Source organism: Schistocerca nitens, chromosome 8, assembly GCF_023898315.1.
Source record: "Schistocerca nitens isolate TAMUIC-IGC-003100 chromosome 8, iqSchNite1.1, whole genome shotgun sequence".
NCBI lineage: Eukaryota > Metazoa > Arthropoda > Insecta > Orthoptera > Acrididae > Schistocerca > Schistocerca nitens.
Window position 1 is genome coordinate 434,138,904 of NC_064621.1, and position 14,502 is coordinate 434,153,405.

General features: G+C 46.3%; 1 protein-coding gene across 1 annotated transcript; it reads left to right on the top strand.

Moving 5' to 3' along the window:
- The first annotated feature begins 5,838 nt into the window (after window positions 1-5,838).
- LOC126199596 (protein GVQW3-like) lies at window positions 5,839-6,234 on the top strand. The gene has a single exon (XM_049936522.1). It carries the CDS (start codon window positions 5,839-5,841, stop codon window positions 6,232-6,234), a length of 396 nt encoding a protein of 131 aa, XP_049792479.1.
- The last annotated feature ends 8,268 nt before the right edge of the window (window positions 6,235-14,502 follow it).

Here is a 14,502-nt window from a genome sequence, read left to right on the forward strand (position 1 = left end):
TTCCACGGACGTTGATGCTCTACCTGACGGAGCCATTTTGGATTGTATGCGGATCAATAATGCATATTCCTCATATTGACAATTCCTTTGTTGGAGAACGATGCCTCGTCGGTAAAGAGAACATCTGCAAAAAAATTTGGATTAGTCAGAAGTTTTTGCTGAGCCCACCGACAAAATTTTACCCTATTGCGGAAGTCATTTCCATGAAGATCCTGTTGTAAATGAACATGGTAAGGATGAAATTTATGACGTTTAAAAATACGCTGTGCACTTGATTTCGACACACCAACTTCACGTTGAATTTGACGTGTGCTGATTTGAGGATTCACAGCTATGGTAGCGAGCACAGCAACTTCAGCACGTTCATCTGTGCGTGTTCTAGGACGATGTCGAGGTCTTGGATTTAAGCTTCCCGTTTCACGTAGACGAGATGTGAGACGACCAAACATCCAGCGCCTGAACAGCATTTCGTCCACCTACAACAGGGTACAGTACAGGTATGTAGAGTAGGGTAGAAAACAGACATATTAACTTAATAATCATAATGTTCGCTAACAGTACTATTAACAAACAAGCAATCTCATAACATATTTCCCGTCAACGTACATTCTCAATAGATCAGCAGCATTTCTACCATATCTTTAAAATCAAATGGTTCAAATGGCTCTGAGCACTATGGGACTTAACATCTGTGGTCATCAGTCCCCTAGAACTTAGAACTACTTAAACCTAACTAACCTAAGGACATCACACACATCCATGCCCGAGGCAGGATTTGAACCTGCGACCGTAGCAGTCGCGCGGTTCCGGACTGAGCGCCTAGAACCGCTAGACCACCGCGGCCGGCACCATATCTTCACGTGTGTACATTACACTGTACAGTATAAGTTCCACAACACAAAGTTTATACACAATGTGTACTACCTCCGTGCCGTCACTAGATTACTCTGATGCACGACTACACTGGTAAGCGGTGTACTGCACGCCAAAGCAACAACAAATGGGATGCTCGGAGGGTGGTGGAGTACAGGAGTTTGCATGGGTCGCAAATCATAAACAAGGCGAAGTGGTAACTGTGGCAGTAGTGGGAACTACGTTGCGCACTTGACTAGGTAGAGCCAGGCCCTGCGCGACAGGCACAATGGGTCATATAACGCATTAGATAAACCTTATTTTGGGTGTGCAGGATAAATAAGACAACCTGACTGGTGTACACCGATCGGTACTGGTTCATATTGTGTAAGTAGATACGTAAAACGTGCAAGAGGGAAACCATTATGTGCTTATGAGAGTTGATGGCAGCAGACCGTATTATTCGTTTCGGACCTCTTGATAAGTATGGAGGTGTAATTACACATGTCAATCAAATCGCGATTACGGGTAGCATGGGGTTCACGTCTGAGCCTCAGGACGTGCGCTAGCAGCGCATGTCAGGTGTTTCAAGCGTCAACTTCGCGTCTCAATATCTCGGGATGTAATGGGAATATTGCGATGCAATCAACGCCATTGTGTATGTGCTTTGTCATGCTGTGGATTGCTGAAGAAAAAATATAGGAGGTCCATTTAAAAAAACATAAGTTTGTGTTAAAAGACACATATGCTTTCGTTTTAGAATGTTTCCATATATGTACATTCATGGGCCCCAGCCCTACATTGATATCGGTGAAAGTCGTTTTCCAATAGCTGTTATTGTTCGAGAGATATTTTGGGTGGACAAGATCGCTGGGACACCCTGTATATGGCTGTTAATCATGTGAACACTTTTTATCTTTCTTGTGTAGCGCCAGGCCTTACATAGATTTAGCGTCAGCAAACTGAACTTATAATGCATTCATAATAAGAATAAACCTGATGTAAACATTGCACTGTGTGTTCTTCCGCGTTTGCTGGAACCTCATTGGATTTCCGTTTCCCGCGGGACTGCAGCCAAGCTGTCTTGAGTACTGTGAAGTAAGATAATAAAGGTACGCGTTGTGCTGCGCGCTACGCGCACATCAACTTAGCGATGATACGGGAGAACAGCTTTACCAGAGCATTTAACTTGGACAGCACTGACCTGTCGGTTGGTGCAGCTAGCCTGCAGTGACGTGGCCAGCAGTGAACGTGCAGTCCACACGAAAAAAGAGACGAGCAGAGGAGCAATACAGCTTCGAATGTCATTTAATTTTTAAGCAGAATGCAAATCTCCCATAATACGCTCCTTAGACGACTAGACGAAGACCACAACACGTTATCGTTTTTAGCTAACGTACTATTGTAATTAAAAACAAGAATTATGAACATCCCTGACTTCACCACTGGGTAGTTTTTCTGCATAAGTTGTGTGTAACGTAAGAGAGTATTGAAGGATTTCACCGTATAGTTAAATATTGAAGTCACTGAAGGTATTACTTAAAATCAGTCATCTGGTAATCTATTAGCTCCTTCCTTATCCGAAACCGAGAAATACATTTCAGTTCTGGAAGTGTCAGCTGCTCCGTTGATAACGAGCCTATCAGCAACAGAATCCACGAAACCAACCAGGCACAACATTTTCTCTTCTTCTTCTATGACGAGACGTTCTACATGTCGCCAGCGTTCGGCAGTGACGGGTGAAAAAGCTGCGTGCGTTAGTTCCAGTAAATCTGGCAGCTTAACAGTCTTGTTGCTTCTCGGGCCCAATCCCGCACCTTGGCTCCAGATCAGTTCTGCTGGGTTCATATTGTAATAGTACAGTATCAAATGTAAAAAAAAATGCAGCATTTGTATGATGTGCTCGATGCTGTGACACTGATTGTTTTTCATGTTTCTTCGACACTTTTCCACCTCTGTGGTGTAAAACGTTGGACATAGTCCAAATAAAGACAATTTGGTATTTCATTTTCCCTTAAAAAATTAAATTGTTCTGTTTTCTTAATTTAAACAACTTTTATGGACAGTCTTTCATAAAACATCGATAATTAAGAATTTGTATTTGAAATGGAAACAGGAATTTCGCGTCCAATATGTAATTAGAAACAAGAAGACGTGCACTATTCATAAAAATGATTATGAATTTTATAATAATGAGATGTATGTATTTCAAATTAAACGAGAAAAAGATGATACTGGGAAGACTTGAACCAACGGACGAATAACCGCATTTTGTTCAAACCTCATTACGCTGCCAACTGCGCTACCCGTTTAATTCGAGTTAATTTATAAACTGCATTATACATACAACTCTGCGAAAACTTAAAAGCTGATTATCTCCGAAAATTTATGAAAAACATCAAGAACAGCGTATTTCTCGGCACTTTTTAACCGTGTTCCACGCGTGTGTTTCAATACGGAACAGAAAGGAGCTTCAGCCATTTTATTCTGTGCATTAACAGCGCGACAATCAGAGCACGACGCTGCAGAGGCTGTGACTGTACACGATTTTTGAAATAAAAATTACATCCCTAAAGCTTGATTAAGAAAAACTTTGATGGCTGTTAATACATTTGAATATCTTAAAGTTTCATTTAACCTAACTTAGTAATAAGATATCTAATAGACAAGTAGGACGTACTTCCAAGAGCGTAACAACATCAGAGTACGTGTGCTACAGCTTCTGACCAATCATCGCTTTTGTGTTGGTTTGCATCAAGTTTATTCTTCAGAAAATGGTTCAAATGGCTCTAAGCACTATGGGACTTAACATCTGAGGTCATCAGTCCCCTAGGCTTAGAATTACTTAAAACTAATTAACCTAAGGACATCACACACATCCATGCCCGAGGCAGGATGCGAACCTGCGACCGCAGCAGCAGCGCTGTTCCGGACTGAAGCGCCTAGAACCGCACGCCTACAGTGGCCGGCGTTTATTCTGATGAAGAACGGATTATAGCTGGTTACACGCCGTTTTTGTTTGTAACAGACATGAAGATGGCAGTAGCCGAAACCGGTAATAGTGCAGTGTAAAAGTTTGTGTGATCAAGACGGATTTGTAAAATAAAGTGCCAAAAATACACTCCTGGAAATTGAAATAAGAACACCGTGAATTCATTGTCCCAGGAAGGGGAAACTTTATTGACACATTCCTGGGGTCAGATACATCACATGATCACACTGACAGAACCACAGGCACATAGACACAGGCAACAGAGCATGCACAATGTCGGCACTAGTACAGTGTATATCCACCTTTCGCAGCAATGCAGGCTGCTATTCTCCCATGGAGACGATCGTAGAGATGCTGGATGTAGTCCTGTGGAACGGCTTGCCATGCCATTTCCCCCTGGCGCCTCAGTTGGACCAGCGTTCGTGCTGGACGTGCAGACCGCGTGAGACGACGCTTCATCCAGTCCCAAACATGCTCAATGGGGGACAGATCCGGAGATCTTGCTGGCCAGGGTAGTTGACTTACACCTTCTAGAGCACGTTGGGTGGCACGGGATACATGCGGACGTGCATTGTCCTGTTGGAACAGCAAGTTCCCTTGCCGGTCTAGGAATGGTAGAACGATGGGTTCGATGACGGTTTGGATGTACCGTGCACTATTCAGTGTCCCCTCGACGATCACCAGTGGTGCACGGCCAGTGTAGGAGATCGCTCCCCACACCATGATGCCGAGTGTTGGCCCTGTGTGCCTCGGTCGTATGCAGTCCTGATTGTGGCGCTCACCTGCACGGCGCCAAACACGCATACGACCATCATTGGCACCAAGGCAGAAGCGACTCTCATCGCTGAAGACGACACGTCTCCATTCGTCCCTCCATTCACGCCTGTCGCGACATCACTGGAGGCGGGCTGCACGATGTTCGGGCGTGAGCGGAAGACGGCCTAACGGTGTGCGGGACCGTAGCCCAGCTTCATGGAGACGGTTGCGAATGGTCCTCGCCGATACCCCAGGAGCAACAGTGTCCCTAATTTGCTGGGAAGTGGCGGTGCGGTCCCCTACGGCACTGCGTAGGATCCTACGGTCTTGGCGTGCATCCGTGCGTCGCTGCGGTCCGGTCCCAGGTCGACGGGCACGTGCACCTTCCGCCGACCACTGGCGACAACATCGATGTACTGTGGAGACCTCACGCCCCACGTGTTGAGCAATTCGGCGGTACGTCCAGCCGGCCTCCCGCATGCCCACTATACGCCCTCGCTCAAAGTCCGTCAACTGCACATACGGTTCACGTCCACGCTGTCGCGGCATGCTACCAGTGTTAAAGACTGCGATGGAGCTCCGTATGCCACGCAAACTGGCTGACACTGACGGCGGCGGTGCACAAATGCTGCGCAGCTAGCGCCATTCGACGGCCAACACCGCGGTTCCTGGTGTGTCCGCTGTGCCGTGCGTGTGATCATTGCTTGTACAGCCCTCTCGCAGTGTCCGGAGCAAGTATGGTGGGTCTGACACACCGGTGTCAATGTGTTCTTTTTTCCATTTCCAGGAGTGTATGATCACTTTATGTCTTCAACTGACAATGCATGTGAGGCAGTCTGAATGGGGCCAAGTGTTGTTGAAAGAGGGTGTAATTTACCACGAAGAAGTGCTGAAGGATGTGTAGAGATGTGTGGTAACCACATTCAGCACCAGCTATAGTGTCTACTTCCACGTAAGAGACAGGTGGGAATGAAAGGACAGTTTGGCCAATACGAGGTCTGATTTGACTCTAGTACACTTGCATGAGCCAACCTTGAACCTTCGTGCGCATGCGTGACCTTTTTGCCGCTCGTCGATCGTGCCAATTGCTGGCAAGGAGCAGTGGAGTGAGGTAGTGTGTAGTACGCGCGTCGGTTTTTCATTGCAGTGGAAATGACGGAACGACTGGAGTAGGGCTACTGCATTAAATTTTGCCAGAAACGGACGACAGCCAGGTAGAAACCATTCGAAAGATTTAGATGGCGTTCGATGACGATGCTATGGGCATCACACAGTTTAAGGTGTGGTACAACCAGTTTAAAGACGGCTGCTCATCGGTGGAGAGCGAGCCACACTCTGGTCGACCATTAACATGCCGAAATGACCAGGTCATTGCTAAAGTGAACGCTGAGGTGATGTGGAACTGTCGCGTCACTATCAGAGAAATTGCGGAACAGGTGACCATCAGCACTTCTTCGGCTCATCCTGTTGTGACCGAAGATCTGGCCATTAAGAAAGAGTCGCCGAATTTCCTGCCGAAGCTTCTGATGGCAGAGCAAAAGCAATTTCATGTTGAAGTCTCACAGGACATGTTCGACGCCACAAATAGTGACCCCAACTTCGTGAACGTAACAATCACTGGCGACGAGTCCTAGGTGGACGGGTGCGACCCGGGAACCAAATCCCAGTCGTCGCAGTGGAAGCATTCGTGTCAACAAGTCCAAAGAAGGGCCACCAAGTGCGCAGCAACATCAAAATGATGCTGACTGCTTTCTTTGACTCCCGCAGCGTGGTACCCAAGAGTACGCACCACAGGGTCAAACAATCACCAAAGAGTACAAGGAGGATGTTCTCCGTCACCTGTGTGATACTGTGTGGTGCAAGACAGAGGCGCCTCCATCACGACAATGCTCCAGCATATTCATCGCACTTGATTCAAACTTTTTTTGGCGAGAAACCAGGTTCCTGTGCTTCAACAGGCCTCTTACTCTCCTGATATGTTCCCCTGCCACTTCTGGCTGTTCCCCAAACTCAAGAGACCAATGAAAGGAACGCGATTTCAGACAAGAGGACATTATTACAGCAACGACAACCAAATAGCAGGAAAGAGCCTTTTCCGGCATGCTTCCAACAATGGCGGCACCGCTAGGAGAAGTATGCGGACTCCAAGGAAACTACTCCGAGGGTAATTAGGTGTCCAACGCTCCAGGTAAGACAGGTCCCTTTCCCGGACAAAGGTCGGATACATTTCTAACAGAGCTTGTATCTCAATGAGTACTGGTTTCTGGACACACTGTTATAAGAACTATCCTTCTAGTTTTGACCAATACTACCTCATGTAAGAATATGTGTGTTTTTTAAACACCCTGTGTCTCCAGTCCTACAGTCAATGTTTCGGCAATGAAGTGTACGATAATGGACGAGTCACAGCGACTCCCTCCCCCCCCCCCCCCACAAGCAGCTTCCTGCAGGAGGCGGGGATTAGAATGGCATGCGACAGCCGCTGACGTCGTTATCCCAATTATCATAATTATTATCAGGAGAGCTACCTACAGTGAGTGGGACAGATTTCGGCATATACTGAGGAGGGTCCACACATGGCACCACGCAAGGGGAGGAGGAAAACGCCATTGAATATCACTCAACAGCAAATTTGGTAGCACATCTACATCTAAACTCAACAAGCCACCTTGTGGTATGTGGCAGAGGGTACTTTGTGAACTACTGCCACTCCTCCCTCCCCCCCCCCTCCTGTTCCAGTTGCAAATAGTTAGCGGGAAGAACGACTACTGATAAGCGTCAGCGTGCGCTCGAGTGTCTCTGATTTCATCTTCACGTTCTTTTCGCGAGCTATAGGAAGGAGGAAGCAATATATTTGTGGGCTCTTCTAGGAGCGTACGCTTTCAGAACTTCATCAGCAAGTCAAATACTAAATGACTCTGTAACGAAACGTGCAGCTCTTCTTTGGATCTTCTCTTCTCCTCTTTCAATCTGTCTGGTACAGGTTCGACACACAGGACCAATATTCAAGTACTGGTCAAACGAGAGTTTTGTAACCTACCTCCATTGTTGATGCACTACATTTCTTGAGTATTCTTCCAATGAATCTCTGTGTGGCATCTGCCTTTCCTGCTATTAGTTTCATGTGGTAGTTCCACTTTAAACCACTCCGTATACACACTCCTAGATATTTTGTGGAACTAGCCACTTCCACTGATTGTTCTGCAATCGTGTGATCAACAAATAACAGGTCGTTGTGTCTATATATACGTAATACCTTTCATTTTTTTGTGTTGAGGGTCAGCTGCCACTCCCTGCACGAAGCATCGATCCTTTTCAGGCATTCGTACAGTGCCGGCCCATGTGGTTCAAATGGCTCTGAGCACTATGGGACTTAACATCTATGGTCATCAGTCCCCTAGAACTTAGAACTACTTAAACCTAACTAACCTAAGGACAGCACACAACACCCAGTCATCACGAGGCAGAGAAAATCCCTGACCCCGCCGGGAATCGAACCCGGGAACCCGGGCGTGGGAAGCGAGAACGCTACCGCACGACCACGAGATGCGGATCCGGCCCATGTGGCCGAGCGGTTCTAGGCGCTTCAGTCTGGAACCGCGCGACCGCTGCGGTCGCAGGTTCGAATCCTGCCTCGGGCATGAATGAGTGTGATGTCCTTAGGTTAGTTAGGTTTAAGTAGTTCTGTTAAATCCCATAGTGCCCAGAGCCATTTGAACCATTTTTTTGATCGGGGAGGTTATTGATGTAGCGAGCCGTTTTCTTCTACGTCGGCTAGTAGAGTAGTACCATGTGGGCATACAGGTCTTCAGAGTAAGGTGCCGTAAGGCCTTCTCACTGAAGGACGGTTATTTTGAAAAAATTGGTTTTGTAGCCAAAAGAGAGGGGAATAATATGGTGCATTGGAATCCTGAACAAAACTAATGTGCTCTGAGGAAAAAAATGTGTTGCATTACTAACTGAACGCCCCTCGTAGAGTTGTATTGGTGAAGAGTCAGGTCCAGTGGTGTTCCTCTGTCGAGCCATTTCAATTGCACATATGTGCAAAGGTGTGCAGATTTGAACACACTGTCTTCATTTTGGTTAGCTGTTTTGTCTTTATTTCACAGTGAAGCAATATTTTACTTCAATAAGGCTTTGTCTTTCATTCCCTGCTCCACTTGTAGGTAATTGGACACATGTTCGCAGACATGTGGCGTAAAAGGTTTCTTCGAGCTATGTACGCCATGCCTGTATAATGTCTCTCTTACTTCTGGATGTAACTGAACTTTTTATGTATGATTTTAAAAATAGTACTTAAACTTCACTACAGTAAATATTACTATTATCTCCTCTGCATGAGATTAATTCTTGAAATGAAAATAATGTCTTTCCTTTATAGAAAGATTATTTGATTGGTTTCAGTTAGTGGTAGTATACATTCAAGAGAAGTATACAGCCTGTCATATAATCGTGAATAAATAATTGTTACTCTTCTTAAATATACTGAAAATAGTAAAAATTCTGATGCTACTAGTCTGATTTCCTTGTGTAAGTAACTGAGAAAAATATCCAAATTCTTCAGACAAGATTCTATGTTCCCTACACAAGATCAGGCCAAAGCATATCTGTGCTATTTTTAATCAATCAACTGAAAAAGTAATTTGAAAAGTGTAATTACAGAATGCACGTATAGCCATCACGGCTGCATAAAATTGTTGTCAAATTGACCATGGTTTCGACAGCTCTAAGGCAGTCTTCATTTTCTTTCTGATGAAGACTGCCTTAGAGCTGTCGAAATCATTGTCAATTTGACAACAGTTTTACGCAGCCGAGGTGGAAATACGTATATTCTGTAATTAAGTTAACGCTCGGTTGCTGGACTCCAGCCTATAACAATGTTTAAAATTTTTATTTGAAAGAGAAAGTGTTTAACTTACTCTACTTTAAGTTATGCGTCTTTCACACAGTTGAGATAATTTTAAATGCACCTAGTAATGGCGGTGGCTGCAGCTACTCAGTGATGTTCCTTGTTGTTCAGATGTGTGTGAAATCTCATGGGACTTAACTGCTAAGATTATCTGTCCCTAAGCTTACACACGACTTAACCTAAATTATCCTAAGGACAAACACACACACCCATGCCCGAGGGAGGACTCGAACCTCCGCAGGGACCAGCCGCACAGTGCAAATATTCCTTCTGTTGCTGGAAAATGAGCTAAATTCTGAAAAGGGTTGGGTTGCGTATTGTGTAGTGTGTATTAAACCAGGGACCTAGAAACGACGGAGAGGCTTCGTCCCTTGGCCCCCAATGGTTCACAACCCCACAACAGGCCACAGTAGTCCACAGACCCAACCGTCGCCCCACACCGAACCCAGTGTCATTGTGCGATTCGGCCCCCAATGGACATCCCCCCCCCCCCCCCCCGAAAACGGAAAACGTCTCATATCAGACGAGTGCAGCCCCAAATGTTTGCGTGATGGAGTAATTATGGTGTATGCATACGTGGAGACAGTTTTTGCGCAGAATTCGCCGACATAGTGTAACTAAGGCGGAATAAGGGGAACCAGCCCGCATTCGCTGAGGTAGATGGAAAACCGCCTTAAAAACCATCCACAGGCTGGCCAGCTCACCGGACCTCGACACTAATCCGCTGGGCGGAATTCGTGTGCGTCAGACCGCGCGGCTACCCGGGCGGGTGTAGGGTTGGGTTATTGACATGGAATGTTATCAATATACATTAAATAATTTCAACACATATTTTTAATACGTCTTTAAAACTATTAGTAGCTTTTACACACCTTTTGTTGCACAGCAGTCCTTACTAATCATGCCTTCAAACATTATAAATACCAATCAAAAAGGCAACTATTAACAAAGACAGTGAACTTTATTAACGGCGCTCTTCATAATATGAATAGCATGAAGATCTCAGATAATAAAACTAACTGTGAATCCTGCGATTAAGATAACAGCAGTGCATAGTTCAGTCTCTGGTTCATCATACAGTAATGATTGTTATTATTTTCGTACAAAAACGGCTCTGAGCACTATGCGACTTAACTTCTGAGGTCATCAGTCGCCTAGAACTTAGAACTAATTAAACCTAAATAACCTGAGGACATCACACACATCCATGCCCAAGGCAGGATTCGAACCTGTGACCGCAGCCGTCGCTCGGCTCCAGACTGTAGCGCCTAGAACCGCACGGCCACTCCGGCCGGCATATTTTCGTACAAAAGCATCTCTCATACTAGATATAACACATAACTTTCATCTGTACATCACGTCATACCCTGATGAGCCAGAACATTACGACCACTGCCCACCGCGACGTTGAATACAGTCTGGTGGAGTTGCGGGCACATGACGCGGTAACAAAAGTGAATACCGCCTAGTGGAGTTGCGGGCACGTGACGCGGTAACAAAAGTGAATACCGCCTAGTGGAGTTGCGCGCACGTGACGCGGTAACAAAAGTGAATACCGCCTAGTGGAGTTGCGGGCACGTGACGCGGTAACAAAAGTGAATATCGCCTGGTGGAGTTGCGGGCACGTGACGTGGTAGCAAAAGTATTTAAGCGGAGCAGACACTGTCGGGGATCACCCCAGCGAAGATATGGGCTGCAAATGGGGAAATCCCTTAAGATAAGCGACTTTGACAGAGGACAGATTATTATTAAGCAGAGCCTGTGAACGAGTGCCTCGAAAACGGCGAAGCTGGTCGAATGTTCACGTGCTACTGTCGTGAGCATCTACAGAAAGAGCTAGGACAGTGACACTACCACTAGGCGCTAAATGGTTGGACGTCCACGACTGTTCACAGGACGTTGGGTTCGGAGGCTTGTCTGCTCTGCAAAGTAGATGTTGATCTATGGCATCTCAGCCAAAAGAGCACAATGCTGGTGCAAGCACAAATTTTTCGTAACATACTGTTTATCGTACATTGTTGAACATGTACGAGGGTAGTTTGAAAAATTCTGGGAACAGAATAGAAAAAAAGTTCTTCCATCAATGAAACTTTTTTAATTATCAGTGTAGTCTCTTTGTAGATTAATGCACTCGGTCCAACGCTGTTCCAGTACCTTGATCCCATCTCGAAAATGAGTTTCCTCCAGGCCTACAAAATAGTTGTCAACTCTGGGTACCAATTCTTCGTTTGAAGTGAATGTTCGTCCACCAAGAAAAATTTTCCGTTTTGGGAGTCTGACGGAGCCGTATCAGGTGATTAAGGCGGGTGTGGTAAGAATTCATACCTTAGTTCGTATAATTTTGCCTTGGCGACGGCACGTGTGTGCGGACGCGCATTGTCTTGGTGGAAGATGACTTTCTCCCTTGCTAAAGCTGGCCTTTTTCCGCGTAGTTTTTGTTGCAGTTTGTCCAGGAGGTTGGCATAGTATTCTCCAGTAATTGTTTGCCCAATTATCTACAAAGAAATTCACCTTCGCATCCCAGAACACTGACGCCATACCTTTCCCGCCGAAGTAATTGTCTTTGCTTTCTTTGGTGGCGGAGAATCAGCATGTTTCCACTGTTTTGACTGTTGTTTTGTCTCTGGGGTAAATCAGTGCACCCAAGTTTCATCTGTGGTCACAAACCGGCGCAAACAATCCTGTTCGTTTCTCCGAAAAAGAGCCAAACATTGTTCCGATATGTTCATTCTCATGGGTTTATGATCGAGCGTTAAGAGTCGCGGCACCCATCTTGCAGATAATTTTTTTCATTTCTAGTTCTTCAGTTAAAATGTGACATACCCGTTCGATAACATCTGGAAAACGTGAGCAACTCACGCACTTTCGATCGGCGTTCGCCCATGACCATTTTGTGCACTTTTGCAATGATTTCTTGAATAGTGACACATCTTGGCCGGCCACTGCGAGGATCACCATCTAAGTTCTAACGACCAAATTTAAATTCATTTGTCCACTTGGCAACAGTTGAATATGAAGGAGCAGAGGCCCCCAGAGTATTCTAGAAATTGGCATGAGTGTCCTTTGCTTTCATACTTTTCTTTACGAAGTACTTAATCACTGCTCGAATCTCGATCTTTTCCATCTTCGCAAATTGCTACACATGAACCACAACAGAGCCACGGCACCGCCACAGCTCTCTTCCAAGAGCACTGACGTCGCACGTGTTTACAGGCAACTCCAATGAATATCACGTGAACATTACATTACATTTGTCGTTTTTCATGGATACCTTGGAGATTAGTCTCTGGCATGTGGAAAGCGTCAAAGGTTGGTTTTTTTTCTCGTGGTGATTTCGAGAACTTTTCAAACCACCTTCGTAGCTTCGCGAGCAGAACACCCCCGTGTGTTTACATGTTGAGTCAACGACATCGTCAGTTACGACTGCAGTGGAGACGGGACCACCGGGATCAGACCGTCGCTCTTCGGATGAATCACATTTTTGATACACTACGTCGATGGTCGTCTCGTCTAACGCCGTCACCCAGGTGAACGGTGGCTCGAAACGCCCAGCGCGCCACGGACGCAGGCTGGTGGGAGCATTATTATGCTCCGCGAGACATACTTCTGCGCTTGCCTGGGACCTGTGGTAGTAATTGAAGACACGCTGACAGCTGCTAACCACCTGCATCCGTTCATGCTTGATATCCGCCCCCACGGCGATGCCATCAAATGTTCAAATGCGTGTGAAATCTTATGGGACTTAACTGCTAAAGTCATCAGTCCCTAAGCTTACACAATACTTAACCTAAATTATCCTAAGGACAAACACACACACCCATGCCCGAGGGAGGACTCGAACCTCCCCCGGGACCAGACGCACAGTGCATGACTGCAGCCCCCCAGACCGCTCGGCTAATCCCGCGCTGCGCGATGTCATCTTTCAGCAGTATAATTGTCCATGTTTCGGAGGCAGAACAGTGCTACAGTGGTTTGAGGAGCATTATAGTGAACTCATATTGATGCCTCGGCGACCAGTTTCCCCTGATGTAAATCCTAGGCAACCCATTTGTGTCACTATCGGATGCCATGACCGCGTGCGCAAGTCAAAAAATGGCGCAAATTGCTCTGAGCGCTATGGGACTTAACATCTGAGGTCATCAGTCCCCTTGAAGTTAGAACTATTTAAACCTAACTAACCTAAGGACATCACACACATCCATGCCCGAGGCAGGATTCGAACCTGCGACCGTAGTAGTCGCGGGGATCCAGACTGTAGCGCCTAGAACCGCCCAGCCACCCGGGCCGGCGTACGCAAGTCAGCGCCCTTTATTTACGCGAATTACATTAGCTGTGCGTAGACGTCTAATTCCATATACCTCCAAAAACCTTCCGATAAAATGTCAGATCCCTGATACGCAGAATCAGTGAAGTATTTCGTTCAAAAGACAGACGTTTAGCCGTTAAGTAGGTGGTCATTACGTTTTGGCTTATCAGTGTATTCTTGTTGACAGTTTTTATATATATATATATATAGAACCACTCGTCCTTCCGCAAAGCAGTCAGTGTGGGAGACAGGCCGCTCCAGCAAGGTCCAGAAAGGCGGAGGCACGGGCAGGGCAGGGCAGACACCAGATAGCGGCTGCATTGATCCGGGCGGGCCGTCCGGCGCGCCAGCCAGCGAGCTTGCCGCCGCCCCCACTGACAAACGGCAGCACACGCCTTGCCAACCGAGGGATCACTCTCGTTCTCAGTAGCCCTGCTGCCAAAGGCGACGGCAGGAACTTCACTCTGTGCACTGGCTCTCAACACTACAGTGTACGCTGAGGTGACAGCTCATGGAATAGCGGTATACGCATATACAGATGGAGGTAGCAACGCGTACACGAGGTATAAAAGGGCAGTGCACTGGCGGAGCTGTGATTTGTAGTCAGGTGATTCATGTCAAAAAGTTTACGACGTCATTACGACAGCGTGACGGGAATTAACAGGTTCTGTACGCGCAATAGTAGTT

Excerpts from the sequence above, each read along its gene's own strand:
- LOC126199596 (XM_049936522.1), top strand. The coding sequence starts at position 5,839 with ATGGCGTTCGATGACGATGCTATGGGCATCACACAGTTTAAGGTGTGG.